Source organism: Somniosus microcephalus, chromosome 22, assembly GCF_052327205.1.
Source record: "Somniosus microcephalus isolate GS21.2 chromosome 22, FLI_Smic_1.0, whole genome shotgun sequence".
Lineage (NCBI taxonomy): Eukaryota > Metazoa > Chordata > Chondrichthyes > Squaliformes > Somniosidae > Somniosus > Somniosus microcephalus.
The window spans coordinates 49,467,143-49,488,139 of NC_141008.1; the positions used below are offsets into that span (position 1 = coordinate 49,467,143).

General features: G+C 44.3%; 1 protein-coding gene across 3 annotated transcripts in view; it reads left to right on the forward strand.

Annotated features, from left to right (window-relative positions):
• Positions 1-20,997, forward strand: part of bcas3 (BCAS3 microtubule associated cell migration factor) — a 1,023,442-nt gene that overhangs the window by 174,998 nt on the left and 827,447 nt on the right. For all 3 annotated transcript variants that reach the window (XM_085964689.1, XM_085964691.1, XM_085964690.1), the window contains exon 8: positions 10,909-11,010. In XM_085964689.1, the coding sequence (XP_085820815.1) occupies positions 10,909-11,010 (102 nt within the window). The remainder of the gene's footprint in view (positions 1-10,908; positions 11,011-20,997) is intronic.

The window sequence follows — 20,997 nt, forward strand, 5'->3', positions numbered from 1 at the left end:
AAGATCGGGGGCTTTATCTCTGTCTGTTTGTCTCTGTCAGTCTTTCACTCTTTGTCTCCTTCACTCTCTGTTTTTCCTTCTCTCCTTTCATTCTCTTTTTTCTCTCTCAATTCAGCATGAACTGTCGAAAACTGGCAAGCCTTTCGTTTTTTTTATCTGATGTCATAACTTACATAGAAAGTAAATGAGGTTCCAGATCACAGCTTCAATGCCCCAAGGATGCCACTTTTCCATACAACAATAATGTGTGCCTCTTCAAATATTACATTTGGTGAAGTTTCATTCAATTTACAAAAAACTATTTTTGGAAATGTGGAATATGCAATTCAACAGACATAGGAATGGAACAGCACGAGGAGGTTTTCTGTGTGTAGCTGCCCTTGTATGTTTACAACAATCAACCATACTTAGATTCTTAATACTTAGAGCTATTGATGTGACTTAATCACGGCATGAAAGAAATCCTTACCGATAGTTTGGACGTGCTGGTGTCTGCTGTCATCTTGGATTTAAAGAGACATGACAGGAAATATTTTTTGCAACTGTTACAACTGCAAAGCCTCGGAGCTGTGATGCAAAGAACGTTCAAAGATTCTAAACTCATGATGTTACAATCATAGTTACGACTGGAAAGTGGGATGAATACTGGCATTTCAACCCTCTAGAAAAACGAATGTCAACAACACAAAACATGTTCCTAATTCAAGCTTGGCTCTGAAACGTCTGTTGCAAAGTGTGGAGAATTGAAATGTCAGTTAAAATAACCAAGGAAGATGATGTTGCCACTTAGCAATGAGCAATTTAGTTGCTGATGGGCTACAGTGCAAAACATTCCTTTATTGTCAAGACTTTCCTTGTGGCCTACCCTTCAGGATAATGGCTTTGTATTTTGTTGCTCCCCAACACTGAATAATTCGCTTTTGAAACGTTCCACCCAAAGCTGTTCCTCATTGAAGAACTCAAACCATATTTAAAATCTGGTAGAGTGCAGTGGTTTGTACACCAGAGGAGTCCGCTGCCAAATGTAACATCTGAATCACTGCTGCTGATTTGTTGAGAAATTAACACCGCGCCCAGTGTTGCATCCTGGGGAAGGTGACATCATTGTGCACTGATTGTGCTTTGAACTTGTGCAATTAAATACAACTGAAGTTGCAAATGTTTGTTTATTTTGTTTAAAGTAAAATGTTAAAATTTAAGAATTGCTAGCCTCTCAATGCACATTCCACAATCAGGATGGTTCCACCCAAAGACAGTGACTGGTTAATCAAGAGGGGCAATTCAGCAGTTTAAGAAAGGATTCTTAGGACATTTTTCCTCTCCTTTTTGCTCTCTAAGATGGACAATTGTCTATCTGGGCAGTTTGAGAACAAATGTCGTTGAGAATTCCACATTATCACTGAGTCACCGCACTAGAATCACAGAAAAATACAGCACAGAAGAAGGCCGTTTGGCCCATCGTACCTGTGCCAGCTCTTAAATTTTATCTATGTTTTAAGTTGATATTTTTTGACATCAACCTAGAGAACTTTCATTGCAAAGTTACAGAGGCAGCCTCCTCTTATATAACTATATTTAAAAGAAAGATCCCATTCCATGCCTTCAATGATTGTGAGGGAAATAGCCACCACGAGGGGCAAACTGTTCAGCTGAGGAGAAATTCCCAACAATCCCAAACCCTCTCTGGTCCATTTCCCCATATGGGTGTAGAAAACAAATACTCTCGGTGAAATACTTTTGGGGTTGTGTGTGTGAAATTTCGAAGAAATAATTTCTGGTTGCCAACTCTTTCGAACAGCGCTATTAAAAAGATTCCAGACTTGAAAATGTTGGCCCTCAGTGGCTTACCAGCTAGTCAGAAAATGTTATGGCAACTTGATCCTCGAAATTATGTGACGTTAATATGGCCATTTTATTATTTTAGTTGCGCGTGTAAAACTTTGCCAGGTCACCTATTGCACAGGCCCAGTGATTGGGTGATGAATCTGCTGTATAAACCTGAGAAACTGGGTTACCTTTTTCCAGAATGAGCTTACCGTGAGACATTCCCACTGGAGTAGTGAGAAATTGCTGACCGTTCACCGCACATCCATTTCTGAGTACTCTACATTCCCTTCTTTGAAATGATCTAGGATCATATTTTGATCTAATGTAAGCTTTTGTATACTTAGCTTATCTTAAGTCATAAATCCAGCCTTGTCATCTATCTGAATGTATGCTTACAACCATTTAAGTTTTTATTTCTGGAGATGGAAGCAGAAATTCTGTCTTGTTGATTAAACACCACTGAGTGGTGGGGACAGTATAATACTTAAGGTTCGGGATGCTCAAAGTTCTTGACAATCTATTGACAAGCATTTGAGTGATGGTTACCTTTTCCCCCGCCCCACCCTACCCACAGAAAAGCCACTGCATTCATAGGGCTGGATTTTACCAACCTCGGCGGGTGGTGGGCAACGTCGGTGGCGGGTCCCGGCCTCGCTGCTGGCTCCAGCCTGCTCTGTAGAATGACTTTCCCCTGATTGGGCTTGTTAAGCCTGCCCAGTGCGTTTCCCGGCCAATTGAAGGAAGCGGGTTTGATGACGTCATTTGATGACGCGTCATCAGCCGGTTTCCTTAAAGGGACCATCTGCAAATTTACTTTGACATTTGTGCTGTTTTTGTTCTACAGCATTGATGTGCTGCAAACACTGACAAGCATTGCACAAAGGTGCAGGGCTGCACCCAGGCTCTCCCATGACTCCCTCCACATGCTTATGGAGGGAGTCACAGCACGCAGGGAGGTTCTCTTCTCTTCCAATGGGCGGAAGAGACCTCCCCAGGACATCAATGCAGCCTGGTTGCACATTGCACAGGAGGACACAAGCAGAGATGTTGTCAGGAGGACCTAACTGCAGTGGCGCAAACCTTTTGGAATAAACGGGTCTTTTTCCGAGTGGCAAGCAGTGACTAGTGGGGTACCGCAGGGATCGGTCCGTGGGCCCCAGCTATTCACAATATATATTAATGATCTAGACAAGGGAACTAGATGTAATATCTCCAAATTTGCAGACGACACAAAGCTGGGTGGGTGTGTGTGCTGTGGGGAGGATGCCGAGAAACTCCAGGATGATTTGGACAGGTTGGGTGATTGGGCAAAAGCATGGCAGATGCACTATAACGTGGATAAATGCGAGGTTATCCACTTTGGTGGCAAAAACAGGAAGGCAGATTATTATCTGAATGGCAATAGATTGGGAGAAGGGGAAGTGTAACGAGACCTGTGTGTCCTTGTGCACCAGTTGCTGAAGGTAAGCATGCAGGTGCAGCAGGCGGTTAAGAAGGCAAATGGCATGTTGGCCTTCGTAGCGAGAGGGTTTGAGTACAGGAACAAGGATGCCTTGCTGCAGTTGTATAGGGCCTTGGTGAGACCACACCTTGAGTATTGTGTGCAGTTTTGGTCGCCTTATCTGAGGAAGGATGTTCTTGCCATGGAAGGAGTTCAGCGAAGATTCACCAGGCTGATACCTGGGATGGCAGGAATGACGTATGAGGAGAGATTGGGTCGATTGGGCTTGTACTCGCTGGAGTTTAGAAGAATGAGAGGGGATCTCATTGAAACTTATAAAATTCTGACAGGACTGGACAGACTAGATGCAGGAAGGATGTTCCCGATGGTTGGGGAGTCCAGAACCAGGGGTCACAGTCTAAGGATAAGGGGTAAGCCATTTAGGACAGAAATGAGGAGGAATTTCTTCACCCAGAGAGTGGTGAACCTGTGGAATTCTCTACCACAGAAGGCAGTAGAAGCCAATACATTAAATATATTCAAGAAGGAGTTGGATATGTTTCTTAAGGCTAAAGGGATCAAGGGGTATGGGGAGAAAGCAGGGACCGGGTACTGAATTTGGATGATCAGCCATGATCGCATTGAATGGCGGAGCAGGCTCGAGGGACCGAATGGCCTACTCCTGCTCCTATCTTCTATGTTTCTATGTTTCAATGATCTCAGCACAAAAAGAGGCCCTTCGGCCCATCGTGTCCACGCCAGCCATCAAGCCCTGTCTATTCTAATCCCATTTTCCAGCACTTGGTCTGTAGCCTTGTATGCTATGGTGTTTCAAGTGCTCATCTAAATGCTACTTGAATGTTGTGAGGGTTCCTGCCTCTACCACCCTTTCAGGCAGTGAGTTCCAGATTCCAACCACCCTCTGGGTGAAAAAGTTTTTCCTCAAAACCCCTCTAAACCTCCTGCCTCTTACCTTGAAACTATGTCCCCTGGCTATTGACCCCTCTACTAAGGGGAAAAGTTCCTTTCTATCTACCCTATCTATGCCCCTCATCATGTTGTGCCCCTCATAATTTTGTACACCTCAATCAGGTCCCCCCTCAGCCTTCTCTGCTCTAAGGAAAACAACCCCAGCCTGTCCAGTCTCTCTTCATAGCTGAAGCGCTCCAGCCCAGGTAACATCTCAGTAGATCATGAAACGTTACTGCAAAGCCACACTCAACCTCACCCTGCTGTGCCACTCATCACATCCCCATCACTCTGCCTTCCCTACCCTACTACTGCACATCCTTACACCAACTTACCTTGCCCCTCCACCCATCCCTCTCTATCTATCTACAACATCATATCCCCATCTTACTAGCCACCCCACACACTCACCCTCATCCTAGTCCAATCATACCAACTAACAACACACAAGGGTAGGCGCTTGTGTGTTTTAGCCAAAGTTTTGTGAAGTTTCTGTTAATGTGCTGTCAAACATTGAAATCTTTATTTTCAACACTTTGCGTTCTTTGACAGATTGCTGTGCACCTTTGGAAGTGGCTTAGTGAGCTGCAGTGAATGGTGAGACATAATGGTACCCCCTGCAATGTTGATGATTGTGAAAGGAATGACTTGGGCAATGTAGGGATGCTTTATGGTGTTGGTGTGGGGTGGTGCCAACCTGGCGCCAGGGTGTACAGCATCAAGTGAAGTAAATCTAGCTATGGTGAGGCCATCCCTGGCCTCCTGGGCAGCAATGTGGTCGGGTGCTGATGCCCTGTGTCCTGTGTAGCATCAGTTGATTGCGGAGTAGGTTGGTGGTGTTGTTGGTGCTGCTGGTGTGTCTGGTGATGCTGGTGTTCGGGTTGATTGTGATGGGATTCTGAGGACCAAGGTGAGAGAGTATAAAGGGCACCCATGCTGATGGAATAGATGGCAGATGAAGTAGAGATGACAGAAGCGATGTCAATGGTGGGCGAGGTAATGAGGTCAGACTGGATGGAGACTTGTGTAAATACTTGCAGCATCCTGAATCTGCAGTGGAAATGCAGTTCAGAGAAGCTTGTGGCTAAGGGAAGATATCTGAATCAGCTGGGAGCTTTGACTTGACATTTGAAGCTGTCAAATCATCAGCTGAAACAATGGCAAGTGACCTCCCGCCGCCTCAGCTTCACTGACGAGGTCTAGGCACAGTGGGAAACCAGTGGGCGACCTGACAAAATCAAAAAGCTGGGGAAAAAAGCATTGTTAAGTGATTGTAAACAAGCCACTAATGATTTTAATTGCCTCCCCTGCCGCTGTGTGTCGGGTCTGCTCAGCGCTGGCAGACCCGACATTTGGTAAAGGCGTGTGGACAACAGGGCCCTGACCCGCTGTCAAAAAAAATGTTTTCTCACCGATCGTGCCCACTGACCCCCTGGAAAATTCTCCCCTATATAATGTTTTCTTTTTAAAAAGTCTATTAGAATGTTGACTTTATATAACTTGATTGAGAAGCTACATTAATTTTCAATGATTCCATGTGACTCTGGACAGAGATAGGCAGAACACCCACTTCCTCATTATTGCAAATCTGCCCGGGGTGTTTAGAAGGAGATTGGGGGTAATTTTAACCTGACCTAAAACTGATATGATCGGATCGGCTGCTCGGATTAGACCCCGCCCAATTTTACTTTACATTGACTTCAGTGGAAAGTGAAATAGCCATTAAAATCTCTAAAACAAGAGCAAATTTCTACACCTGGCTATTTTTGCCCCCTTCACTGTGCAACTAATTGTTAGGTTCAGTTTGTTGCAATGAAGCAGGAATTTGAAACCGGGATTGCCTCAGCTACTTCTAAATTAATCTTACGCCCAGAGAAAATTCCCTGAATTCGTCTCGGCTAAATTATTGATTCCATAAGGACCTGTTAAGAGAACCCGATGCCATCGAAATATGAGGAGCTTTTGTGTACCACGGGTCAACATAGTGCTTTATTCCTAAAATGAGCTGCTAGCACTGCTCTAAAGTGTGCATGAAGAGCGAAGGTTAAAGAGGCAGCCTAGGCTGGCGCAAAACTCAATGGAAAAGGCTGCAACAGTATTGACCAACAGCTAGTCATCTTGGATTCTGCACGTTTATTCAACATCATTTGGAACAAACCTTCCAAACCCAGTGGAGAGCGTCTTCTCTCATGAGAGCAGGGTTCAAATAACTTTGATCTAGAGAAGTATTCCAATCACATTCCTAAAAGCTCACCTGTACCTGATTTACGTTTGATGCCAAAGATTAATGGAAAGTTCTTGGCTTGTGAATAGGATGATAACTCCCCATCACACAGCCTTAACCGACTGCATACCAATGTACTTAACCACCTTGACGGGATTCCGTCATAATTAAGACATCTGTTCTTACCACCTTGTTACTTTTTGAGAAGTGTGATTATTGGAGGACCTTAGAACACTTAATGTGAAATTTAAGCCATCGATATACAGGAGAGACAAGAATATTCTTTGAAAGATTCATCCTAGATATTATGTACTGAGGAGACAGAAGAACACATCTCATTAATGCCTCACTTTTTTGTCTTATTGAACAACAGAGTGAGTTTGTTCAGTTGGGACGAGCTGCTAGTTATTCTGCGTGCCCACATCAATCATAGCAAATCAACTAAATAAGTGTTTACTTGGGTAAGTTGACACACATGCTTAACCCCAGTAAGAGATCCCATACACACCTGTAACTCATTGTCTAGTCCCCTTTTAATTTGTGTAATATTCGTAAGGTACTCTTCTTACTCCTTGTTTCTACCATTGGTCATAAATGTTTTCTGGAGGTCATTAATCATGAAGAACAATTATATGTGATGTCATAGGGGCTAATAATACAAAATGGCATCTTCTGATGGTGACATAAACTCATAGGAACATGCATGTCAAGACATAAGAACTCGTAGTTTACAGGGGTGCAATTTCTCAAGTACACACCGGGGATAAAATGTATAGAATCATAGATCATAGAAATTTACGGCACAGAGGGAGGCCATTTGGCCCATCGTGTCTGTCCCGGCCGAGAAAGCTATCCAGCTTAATCCCACTTTCCAGCTGTTGGTCCGTAGCCCTGTAGGTTATGGCACTTAGATATATTAGTCAGATTATGGGTACTTTGGAATGTGTTATAAGTCATTAAAATGGGAGGATTCAGATAATGCCATGATGCATAATTAATTGTGGATTGATAATGAATTTGAGTGTTACAGCCTCAAAGCACATTTCTATGTGTATTTTATTCTTTAGAACACAGTAATAGATATTTTTTTTTTTAATTGACAAAATTAGGATGCAGAAAGGTGTAGAGTCGGGAGAGGAATGAGACTGCATATTGGTCTGCGGTTCCAACTGAAATGACTGTGGTACATCATGGTGCAGCTGAAGTTGTGTTTCACAGTTTGATACCAGGCAGTGCCATAAATTGTATGTATCATATTATGACATCCTTATGGACAGATCCATAAGTAAGTCATAAGTCAGTCAGTCACTCCAGATGGTTCTGGATTTAGTGGCGGGATCATTTTTTTAAATTACCATCATATAAATAATTCAAAAGGAGGGGAGAATTACTTGTATTTTTGTTCATGGTTAAACTCTATCTATTTTTTCCCGTCCGATCACATGCTAGCCGTGGCCAAGAAGGAAGCTGGTAGTCTGGTCTTCGGCATCTACCATTACTGTTTTGAGCTGGCTACTAGAAGGGCAAGACTGGTTCCAATTTTGCTTTCTGTGTTGGGAAGCACCTGGCCTCTGCCCTGCCTCCACCCAGTGAGATCAGGAATTATGAGGTGTGAGAAAATCAAATCTGTACTTTGCCTATACTGGTGTCGTGCTGCTGGACAGAACTTTTTGTTTTCAGTATTAACAAATGGATCTGGTGTGGTGTTGCTCACCGTTTTGTAAGGACAGGAATGTTATACCATGTCACGCACGGTGTGTCACGCGCAGTGTATCACTCTGCTGATGAGGTAGAGCTGTGTGTAACCTGCTATATCCTTGTGAAGCTTTTAAGCGTCTGTAAATAGTTACGTCCTGAGGCCGATTGCTGCTGCTGGGGAAGTTCTGCAGGTTGGCAGCTGGTGAATTCTCAGCTACTCCTCAAGGTCGGAAGAAACCAGGGAATAAAAAAAAATGTGATACAGAGATTTACATGTGGGATACCTAGAGTACCCTTGAGTACAGAAGGCTGAGGGGTTATCTGCTCGAGGTGTTTAAAACGTTAAAAGGATTTGATAGGGTAGGTACGGGGAAACTATTTCTACTGGTGGAGGAATTGAGAACAAGGGGATGTAGTCTTAAAATTAGAGCTAGAATGTTCAGGAGTGAAATCAGGAGGCACTTTTTCCACACAAAGTGTAGTAGAAATCTGGAAACTCTCTTCCCCCACCAGGCTGTGAATGCGGGGATAATTGGAGCTTTCAAGACTGAGTTAGGTAGATTTTTGTTAGTTAAGGGTATTAAGGGGCAAAGGCGGGTAACTGGAGTTGAAGTACTGATCTAATTGAATGGCACAGCAGGCTCGAAGGGCTGAAAGGCCCCCTCCTATTCCTAAAGTGTTATGGTCATGCACTAGATGCAAGACATATAGATATGGGTAGATCTGAAATAAATTGTATAACGCTATATTTTAATTTGAATTAAGTTTAGTTGTCATTTTTTTCCGTCTTCGGTTTTTAATTTGTTGTCTTCTACTAATTTGGATAACAAAATAACACTATTAAGGATTTTTATTGTGTTCACTTTCTTCACCCCCCCCCCCACCCTTCTTCAACCATGATATTCAGTAAGTCAGAAATGCAAATGAAAATAGTGGATTATTTGGTGCTTACTGATCTACTTTCTTGCAAGAACTGTCCCAGAACCCAAACATTAATTTGGTCTGGTTTAAATTTCCGAGTTCAAATCGCATTAATACATCCCATTTTTCAACTTTAATTATTTGCACATTTGTAATGAGCACTGACATTTCTCTGTTTCAGATGTCTTTGACCATAATCAGAATTTTGTGCGCTGAAATAAGAATTTCACTTACTTTGTTCCTTTCTGTCCTCATCATCTTTACTTGTGACTAATGTTCTTATATTTTACACGCAATGTTAAATTGACGTATCTTGGATTAGAGTATTGATTTTTTTTTATATTACGTTTTAAAACTATTGAGTGATGCATATTTTTCTCATTTGCCACTTAAGTGTTTCCATCTCTGATGTTTGCGGCCAGTTTCAAACCCCATGCACTATTCTTTGTCCGTGTGTCATTAATGTGTCCATTATATTACAGTAAATGACGTGCTGTCCACACTAGCTCCAACAAAGGGAAGACACATTTTCTCAATGAAATATGTCCATTTTGAATTAATATTAACATCCCCACCCACCCCTTTGATTGAAACTTGAGGATATTTGTTGTGGGGAATATTTCTCTCACTGAACCACATCTGTGTGGATCCAAAATTTGGGACATACAGTTCGTGACTTAAGTAATTGAGCTGTCATGAGTACTGTAGTGTGAAAAGGTCACTGAATTCATTGACTGTAGCCACACCACAGCATTTGTACTGCAGAAGCCTCTGCAAGAGGAAGAAGCATTATTTAGTTATTGCACATTGTTAGAATATGCAAAGTAATATAATTTGCACACCTATATAAGATTTAAATACTAAAATAAAATATTTCCTAACTTTTATGCTGGATCACCAAAGGTATCAAAATATCTTGCACTAAAACCTCTTCTAGGTGCTTCTTTTCCCCCAGGATATTGATGTGTTCTGAACTTCATTGACCAGTAGTTGGCCCTGGTGGCTCAAGTGGTTGGAATAATATAGTCTAAGCCAGAAGGTTTGAGTTCAAATCACCATTCACTCCGCTTCAACTGAGTATCTTTGCCAGTTGCCACAAAGAATGCCCTGACTGTCGGGGGATGGGAAACTGCTTGGAAAGGGAGTAATGGCGATGGGTTTAGTTGCTGAAGTTTCCTTCCATTAAATGCAGAACATCTGTGGTGTTTCCTCCTGAATGCCTTCGTCATGCCATCAGAGGTCTAAACAGAAAGAGGAGGGAGTCTGAAAAGAAAATTGGGTGCTGAGTAGCTGTCTTGTGCCACTGGTGCTGTCTTCTGGTTGCCTGGTGGTGACAATGCACAAATACAAGGAAGTTGCATTTGTCTGATTTAGTTGGTTCGTGGTTGAGCGGTGCCCTTCACACTGTTGTGAATGTGACTTTGCAGTCTCAGCATATGTTTACTGGTACACGTGCGGTGTGTGGGGCAAAGCTGCTCACAGATTGGCATTTTTCACTGGCTCTGAGACAAGTTATGCAAGATTGAAATATTTGGGCAGCTACATGCAGTAAGTGTAGAAGGGCCAGATCACTTATCCTATTGATCGGGTGATGACAGTTCTTGGTTAGGCAAAGATTGGATGTATTGCAAGAATTAACTGCATTGCCTGGAGTGTTCCTCCTGGTTTCTTTATTTAGATTGCCTTTTTTTTTAAGACTTGTGTGTTTTGAAAACTTTTGCAGTGCTGCATCATAAAACTGAAGGTAATTTCAGGCCAACTTGTGCAGTGCTTTGAACCAGTTCAGCATGTTGCGTGTAACTTCATCCATGTTTCTCTTTGTCTCCAGCCCACCATACTGCTGTGTGGATTTGTACTCCCTTCGTAGTGGCGAAATGGTCAAGTCCATCCAATTCAAAACCCCCATCTACGAACTGCACTGTAACAAAAGGTAGGGAGAAATCAGAAACGCACTGTGAGCGGTAATGAGAAAGAAATATGTTTGTTTTCATTGGTTTTTGGCATTCAAGATAAACCTTACAAGATGATACATATAATGACTTTATAATAGTATGGCTAAACTGAGGTGATCCCACTTTTATCCTTTTTAAATCCATTTTTTCATTGGTTTACAAAATATTGTATTTGTGTTTCTTTCTGTTTTAATTTTAACGTCATTAAAAATGTTAATACTAGAGTATGTTTTGGCGGGGCCCATAAATAGCAGAGGGCGCTTTTCATTTACATTATAAAACTGTAGCTAATATCAAAGGCATGGTTCCATCGCTGTCGGTTGTGGTTTGAAATATAAACTGCCTGATTTAACTTTTCCGTGAGCAGTAGAGACTGACCTTTTCTTGAACCTTGTAAATTGCCAGTGGGTTCATCGGCCTAGAAATTCGATGGCGTCGCACCCGTGTTTCAGGCAGGAAACGGGGTGCCTGCGCATCCATAATGGGGTAGGGCACCTGTGCTCATTATGCACTGGAATTGCCTGCCATATTGGTAAAGGCAGATTGAGGCATCCGGGGCACATGCCTGAAACAGGCGTTAGGCCCTTTGCATATGCAAATAGGGGGCCTGACATCTGTTTGAGGCCCCCTTTAAAAAATCGGGCTGCCCTGAATGCCCCCCTCTCTCGATTGCCGTCCCTCTCCTAATTACCTCCGTCCTCACGCTAGCCTCCCCCTTCCCCCGATCGCCTCTCCGGATCGCCCCCTCCCTTTACCGATTGCACTCCCTCTCTCAGGACCTACCTAAGGGCTGCTGCCAGATATGCAGTGGCCCAAAATTGAAATCCTCTTCACCAGGAGTTGCTTGGGGACAGCCGGCAGGTGTCTGCAGCTCGCCGGTCTCATGTAAATGAGGCTCGAGGCCCAATATTGGGTGGGCCTTGGGCCTACCCATTAACTTCACCCGGTGGTGGACTGGCGCGAACCAATTTCTAGGACATAGCTCTACTTCTGCCTGGTGTCTGACGGAAAATTGCATGTGTGGAAATGGAAATGGGGCGGGGGAAGCGTGTCATTGGGAGGCCAGTACAGCATTGCTGTTTCAAAACTTTCAGAACAATGCTTTACTGAATTAAGTTTATTTTAAATGGCTAAATTGCTGCCCCAATGGCATCAAAAAGGTCCCTGGTTGGATTCCTGGTCTGACATGAGTTAGCTGATCTCAGTTAGTGACACATTAATGGCCCCGATTTTAACTCCACTTACATTCCCGCTCAGGCCTGAGTTAAAATTACAGTTGGGTCTCAACAATGTCATCGGGCCGCAACATGCATATGTAAAGAAGGACTCCGTTGGCTCCGGGCGTGTGTCCTCGCTGCCTGCTCAGGAGAGCAGGTTAAAATTGCAGATGTTGCAATCATGGCGACTTTCGGACAGGTAAGAGCCAGGGCGATTTTAACTGCCCACCTGCCAGGTTTCTGCTGAGCAAGGAGGGTTAAAATTGCCTGTGGGGATTACAACTGGTTTCAGTACACACAGGCTAGAGAGGGGATAAATTCACCAACACGCCTGCTTCTGATCTCTGTCCAGTGACCCCTGCTGGAAAGTCTATGGGGGCGATTTTCTGACGTCTTTGGAGGCGGGAAAATTAGATTTAAAGAGGTCGGGTTCGGAACCCACCTCCAACCCGCCTCCGTGGGATTTTGCCGGTGCCGGTTTAGGAGGTCGGGAAATGCTCCCGCCTTCAGCTGGCCATTGCGCTATTAAAGATCCTTAAATGCTCGTTAAGGGCCTCTCTAAGCCTATTTTGAGAGGCCCTCGTGATTTTTCCAGCTTTTCGGCGTGATCCATGCACATCCTGAACCACGCCAGGTAAACCTGGCGGGTTGACTCGTGGGTGGACACCTCACTGCTGCAGGTCTAACACGACATCGATTATTGCAGCAAGGATTACTTGTAGGTGCCAGACCTTGGCTTTAAAAGGTCTCTGAGCACTTTTAGAAGGCCTTCCGAAGTCGGAGCTGCTGCAGCTTGATTCCATCAACTGTGCGGACCTCCTTGGAAGACCCTCTCCCCTCTTGCAATGAGCGCTTCTCCAAAGGCGGCGTCTACAAGCAGCATGGGAACCTTTCGTTTTCTTTCTGCATGGACCTCAGATGAGGATGATGAGGATCTGGAGGAGGAGGAGCAGGTCAGAGCGCCGGTGTATCGACCAGCGGCAGCACGCGAGCACATGGCTGCCTGGGATGCAAGGGATGAACTTATCCTGACCAGATTGGCATAGGTTGCCCAAGTTGGCACATGTCGTTTGCTCCATCCTAGGACATCATTGACAATGGACATGACTCTCTGGCCTACTTTCACTCAGGCCACCAACCTGACAACGCAAGTGTGGCGGTGCCCGCAATGTGGAGCTGCCTAAGGCGAAAGAACAGATGGCATAACGCCAACACTTTGGCTTCAAATCATTTTAATGCTTTCCAAGAGGGATGGCAGTTCATCAATACACAGAAGCAGTCTCCCAATCTGCACATAGATGTGGAGGTTATATCCCTTGCCAGCTGTACCCACACAGCCTTGGTTTCTTTGGCAGAGCTCTTCCTCCGAGATGAGTGGAAGAGCACCTCCATGCTAGCTGTCACCCCCTCCAACAACATTTGCAGCGCCTCATCCGAGAGCCTCGGGTAGGCCCTTGCCTTGGAATTGGACATAGTGGTTTCGCAAAAGATGTTGGAGGTGGTGCAGGAGACGCAGAAATGCTGTGGAATGAGCTAAGGGAGCAAGAAGCCATAAAATCAGACTGGAAAAGTGCTGTCAACAGAGGCGAGTTTCAGTCCCAAAACACTAATTGAGCAAGGGCATCCCACACCTCTGAAATCAAGTGGCCAATCATAGGTTTCAAAAATTTGCGATTTTCCCATCAGTGGAGGCGGTTTTCAAACCCACCCAAACTGAAACCTGCCTCCAGTGGGAAAATCGCCCCCTATGTGTGCAGATGCCCGTTCAGGATGGGATCAGATGTGGCTGGGATTCCTCACTGCTCAAAAGCCTGCTGACACAAACTTTTTAGGGGTATACGTGAAGAATGATCAATCGAGTGAGGTACTGGTGAGGGAAAGTCAACATGTTAAGGAGGGGAGAAAATTGGGAATGTGGAATTCAGAAAATGGTGTAGCTGTGTGGACACATGTACCCATGTTCAGCCGATGAAGCCTCCTAGTTGAAAATACGTTTTGTAACCAGGGTAGCTGTGGCTGATGTATCCATATCGATTTGGAACACTGAGCCTTGGCTGGGTAATAGATTCCTCCAAGTTAATTCCTTGATGAGGTCACCACAACTCACTGAAGAACATGCAAACCAAAATCAACAATAGAAAACAAAAGGATATTAAATTTGATAATTTTTTCGAACTGTTTGAAGTAAAAGAAGAATATATGAATATGAGTATATGAAAAGACGGACAAGAAAAGACCAGCTGGCCCAACAAGCCTGCCTCAAACAGTCAGAATGTGACCAAACATCATGACCTTCAATATACAAGACGTGCCAAGATGCCTTACAGTGTAGTAGTAAGAGGGTCAGAACAATGAACCATGAGAGTTTATAAGGGATGATTGAAGGCTTGGGTCAAGAGATGGGTTTTGATAGGTTGCTTTTGAAAGGAGCAAAGCGAAAGAGTGACCAGAATGGGTTTAGGGATGGAGTTCCGGAACAGGGACTAGGCGTCTGAAACCTCTGCCACCAGTGGTGGGGCAGAGAGAGGGGAAAGCACAGGAGACCAGAGTCGGAAGACCGAAATGTATGGGAGGGAAAGCAAATTCGGAGGAGGTTTGTGTTTGTTTGTGTATTTTCTAAGACCTGGTTTCACAGCCGCATTTCTTTTCTCAGCATCTGTCTCCAGTTCCAACTCATTCCACATGGATTCCAGCTTAAATTTCACCCCGCCAGTTTTGGATCAACCCATGATCACCGGTATCTCAATGATACTCTAAATTCTTCTAACCTTGTGCCACTGAATACATGCTCTTGACCTTTGTCTTCAGAAGTACTGACTTTATTTCAGAGCTGTCCTGGTTCAGTTCCATTTCATCCTTCGCCTCATCTGCCGTTTAAACAAAAAGTTTTTTTTAGGTTAGTCTCCCTAATTTTAAGCGGGTACTGATGATGAGACAACCTCTTCAAGGCCCTCAACCTTGTCTGACTCCCAGTTTTGCCTGATGCACAAATTAACCAATGAAACATGTGATGAGTTAATTTTTTTCTTTCACTTGGGGATCGGAGGCTGGGGGGTGGATTTGAGGCTCCCGGGGGGGGGCGGCGGGCGGTGTCTCCAATCGCGGCGGGTGGGTTAGGCAAGGACGCTGAATCTAGGATATACTTACCTCCTAGATCCAGCAGTCCTCACCTTCCATTAGCTGGCGGGTTTCACAAGGCCTGCAAAACCTGACCAGCTAAAGTTAAATTCAAAATGGAACCTCATTAAATGGATGACTCGCCTCCTGGGAGCGGGTTGGCTGCCCGCCCCCATTAAAACCAGAAGTGGGCAGATTGGAGGCGGGTTCTGGCCGGGAATCAGATTTTTAACACTTTGACTTCCCACATGACCCCAACCCACCCTTTTTTTAGGTTAAAATTCCCCCCATGTCTCTGGATGATGTTGCTAAGAAGCAGCATGTAGATGAGAAAGAGAAGGGCGCCACAGATAGATCCTTGGAGGGCTCCAGACTCCAGACGCAATGTTATGAGGGTGGGAAGATAAGCCATTGTCAGAGATGCTCTGATTGTGATTGGATAAGTAAGAATGGAACCAATCGAGGGCAGACCCACTAAAGCTGGGCAACGGAGGAGCGGCGTTGGAGGAGGATGGTATGGTCGACCACGTCAAAGGCTGCAGAGAGATCGAGAAGAATGAGGAGGGATAGTCCACCACGGCCAGTCACAGAGGATGTAATTTGATTAGGGCTATTTCAGTTCTGTGGCAGGGGCGGAAACATGATTGGAGAGATTCAAACATGGACTTGCGGGAAAGATGGGCACGGATTTGGGAGGTGACACAACACATCCAAGGAGTTTGGAGATGGGGATAGCGGGTTCCAGGGTAGGGTTTTTGAGTAAGGGGGTGATGGTGGCAGTTTTGACATGGAAGGGAACAGTACCAGAGGAGAGAGAACCATTCACAATGCGTGCCAGAAAGGGAAGTTAGGTGGTCAGCAGTTTAGTGGGAATGATGTCAAGGGAGCAGGAGATGACCCTTCACCAGATAGGTTAATGTTTCAGCGGTGAGACTTGGAGATTTCTTGACCTTTTTCTCTTTCCGATCGTTAGCAACCTGCTGCACACGGCCAGCATTTTTAAAATTCAAATAAATAGAGATGTTGGATCAAAGAAATATAATGCCTGATCTTTACAATTAGTTTTCTTTTAAATATTGGAGAATAGTGAAAAATGTAAAATTCAACCTGGATTGATTTTGCAAGTGGCTGATTACAAAGTGAGGTTTTTGGGTTTCTAGCTGGATTTTGCCACCCATTTATCTCCTCAGCCACAGAGTGAAAAGCTGGATAAAGGTTCAACTTTTATTTAAATGTTGAGTAAGATTAGCTGAAATTTTTAGTGGAATTGTCTTGGGGGTGTCACGTTGTCCAGAAGAGTTTGTGAAATTAGTTGTGGTACCCAGGGGGTCAGTGGCCACAGAATGTTTAACATGATCTGGGATTCAGATACAACAAACCAGGAGCCAGGTACATACCTTTTAATGGCTAATTTCAAAGAAGTGAGGGAATAATTACTGCAAATGGATTAGAGGAAGATGTGCACCAGTACTCAGTTGGGGGGGGAAATGGAACACCTTTAAAGGAAAGAAAGAAAAAAGAAAGAAAGAAAGACTTGCATTTATATATAATAATGCTGAGCTTGTAGGATAAATACATACCTAGGTTCAGTAACCTCAGACTAAACAAGCGTGACCCTAAATGAATTGACAAACAAGATAAGGAGAAAAAATTACCTCTACAAATCTTGCAGGGAGAAAGGGGAAGAGGTCCACTGGGAAGCAAACATGTCAAGAGATTAATCAGAGAGGCAAAGAGAGGCAAAACATAACATTAAAAGTTTATTTCAGTACTACAATAACAAGCGATCAGTCAGAGATTAGGTGAGAACCTTAAAAGGTGGAAAACTGAGGGCTTGAAACTGAAGATGATCATGAACTATAAATATTCAGAGTGATTACTTCCTCCACATGGTCACAAGGGAAAACATGAACTCATGCCCTCCCTAAAAAGGCATACCAAGGCAAAATCCATGACTTCAATATAAATGAGATTGAAGTCCTAGACAAGCTGAAAGAGCTCAAAACAAATAAATACCAGGAGAAATGGGATTTATCCCAAACTGTTGAGAGAGACTAAGGAGTGGATTTGCGAGACATTTTGAGAGAGTATTATGAGGGAGTCAGTGGACAGTGGGGATGTTCTGGTAGCATAGAAACAAGCAAATGTTCCCATATTCAAAAATTTCAAATTTTACAAAAGTAGGAAGGAAAAATGGGAGACACACGTTCTACACGAATGGTGTCAAACTAGCCGAGGATGAATTTGAAAGAGAACTAGGTATCTGAGTAGCCTTGACAGTCAATATGTCCAACCAATGTAGAGCAGCCATTAACAGAACCAATAGAATGCTGAGCTGTGTAGTCAAAACAGTAGAGTAAGTCAGAGGAGAAAGTGATCAACAAGAATAACTTCCAGCAACATACCAGCACAACTTATTTTTGCATTTCCGCTGTGTGCACTACGTTAACTCAGCTCTTCATGCTAGTGCCTTATTAACACACTGTTAGCCCCTCCCATTTATAGTTCCTTTTCTCCAATCCTGAAAGAGCTAAAACCTGCTCGGGTTCGGTTCCACAGATGGTGACAGTCCTCCCTCCGTACCTTGTTCTTTCTTCCTGTGTTAGCCAAGTTAATGAATGTTGGCCGGCTGTTCCCCCATAGGGAAATCGCTGTGGAGCCAGACCTTGTCTACACCCATCGCCTACACATACACACTTTCCAACAGTTCAACACACTGTTTAAACAAAAGTATGTATTTTTAACAATCCCGTGATTTAGACTGGGAACAAAGGGTCGCTGACTGTGATTCGTCACCATTTTCATTTTTTTAAGATGTGAAGAAACTTTTTTTAAAATCATGTCAGTTTAGCCTCACAGAAAGAACATGGCTTTAAACTTTTTCCACCACTTGGTGTCACTAAAACTATTTTCTTTTCCACCTTGTGTTGCCAAACCACAATGCTCATATTTAATGGAATGCAAGGCTTTCTTTTTGTGCCTGAGCAACAGAAAGTGTAACATTTACGGACTTAGCCCCAGAATTCAGAACTGTCACCCTAGCAGAGCACTTTGCGCCGACTCTCCGCTCCTCACACAGGGTAAATCAACAAGCATTACAGTTTGAAAGTTTCACAAAAAAAAAGACAGACGAGCGGTCTCCAGGTGGAACCTCAAGAGCTGAGAGTTTTGAATGAAAAGGGGGCGGTGGGGGGAGCAAGTATAGTTTGGGTGGAATTTTTTTTCCCCAGGATAGTGAGCAAGCGATACAGACCGCTGCTGCTACAGATCCCAATAGGGATGCTCTTGTGAGTTCAAAGTTCACAAGATTAATATGCATGAGCGAGGCCATTTGGCCCAAATTGGTCCACCCATCTACAAAAACCAAAGTCTCCCCAATTGAGCATCTCTTAAATGACTCAAGTTTTTGCTTTTACTGTCCTGCATGACCAAGTGCTGATCACTCTGTGAAGAACTGCTTACTATCAGTCCTAAAGCTGCCTTTCATCAGTTTAAACCTGTCCTCCATGTCCAACTGTAAACCTTTACTCTGATGTAGTGGTTCGGATTTACCTTTCGTATATTATTTAATGCCATATTATTACATCTGTGTCAATGTTACCTGTCTAAGACCCCTTTGACTCCACGATTATTGCTGTGCTGTCTCACTGCCTCTTCGACATGAAATCGTGGATGAGTTGAAAACTTCTGCCAGCTAAACATTGGCAAAGCTGAAGCCATCTTGTTTGGTTCTCATAAGAAACTCCAGACCCTGATTCCATCCTCTTTCCCAGCTGCTTGCTCAGGCTACACCTTACGGTGCGCAGCTGCAGTCTCCAGTCTGATTCTGAGTCTCTCAGTCTCCTGTTTCACCCTGAATCAAGCCTATTTAGACCTCCAAAATGTTAGCTGCCTCTGACCCTACCTTATCCACTGCCGCGGAACGTCTCATCCACACCTTCGTAACCTCCAGGCTTGATTTCTTGAAAGCTCTCTGCACGGGCACCCCAAGCTCCACCCTCCAACTTATCCAGATATGTACCCACATCCAATCCTGTACAAAGTCCTGCTCATCTATCACCTCTACCCTCACAGATCTCCACTAGCACCCAATTCTCCATTTCATTGATTTCAAAATTATCATCCTCATTTATGAATCATTTGGACTTGCTCCATCCAACCTTTGCAGTTTTCTCCAACCGTATGTCCCAGCTGGCACCCTCCATTCTTCTGAGTCTGGGCTACTATGGAAGGCATGCTACTAGGCACACAGTGTCAGTCGTGGCTCAGTGAGTAGCACTCTCGCTTCTGAGTCAAAAGGTTGAGTGTTCAAGTCCCACTTCAAGAGACTTGAGCACATAATCTAGGCTGACACACCAGTGCAGTGCTAAGGGAGTGCTGCACTGTCTCGGAGGTGCCATCTTTCGGATGACACGTGAAACCGTGGCCCCGTCTGCCATCTCAGGTGGACATAAAAGATCCCATGGCACTATTTGAAGAAAAGCAGGGGAATTCTCCCTGATTTCTTGGCCAACATCACTAAAAACCAGATTTGCACATTGCTGATTGTGGGACCTTGATGTGTGCAAGTTGGCTGCCGCATCTACATTACAACAGTGACTACACTTCAAAAACTACTGTAAAGCTCTTTGGGATGTCCTGAGGTCATGAAAGGCACTATATAAATGCAAGTCTTTCTTTCTTTAATGTCTTTCCTGTTGAACACCTCAAGAAAGTAATTGTTGGGTATATATTGAGTACTTTATCCACTTTATGTTCATCCTCACTTTCAGCCCTGTTTGTATCCTTTGAAGTTCTCGCCTCTTAACATAGAAACACAGAAGATAGGAGCAGGAGTAGGCCATTCGGCCCCTCGAGCCTGCTCCGCCATTCAATGCGATTATGGCTGATCATCCAAATTCAGTACCCTGTTCCCGCTTTCTCCCCATACCCCTTGATCCCTTTAGCCTTCTCTGACGGTTATAGTACTGTACTGGAGGAATGTCTTGCTGTTGTGTTTATTTTCTGCCACATGCTTATTTTCAGATTTTTCTTTCCCTCTCTTTTAACATATTTCTGAAGGTTCCAGTATTCATCCCATTTTTTTGGCTCATCTTTCCCCCTGTAAAGTGAAAATTTTGTTTTTCTTATTTCACTTTGGATTGTATCAATTCAATTTCAATTTCAATTTTATTTGCCATATGTAACTAGTACAATGGAATGCTTACTCCCCGATCACTCCCACAATAAGCTGTGGGAGCTCACAGAGACATGTCGCTATTCTCCAGCACCATGTTCAGAAAAAGTCAATTCAATGGCATCCAATGGCAGTGGGAACGCGATGTCCCTCAGCCGCTCCGTCACCGCGGCCTCCTCCTCACTGTTGCCGGCTCCACGATGTGGTGGCCTGCTTCTCCCGCTCACGGTCCGGCCTCTGGCCACCATGCCCAGCTCTCCCTCCTCCCAGTCGGACTGCGAGCTTCCCGCCGAGGAGCTGCTGGCTGACGTGCTGTAGCGAGTCGTCGTAGCTGCTGCGCTGCCTCCGCCCGACTCGCTGAACACATCGTCGAGATGTATAAGCTCCGGTCGCCGCGGCCTCCTCCTCACTGTCGCTGGCTCCACGGTCCAACGGCCCGGGGCCTGCTTCTCCCA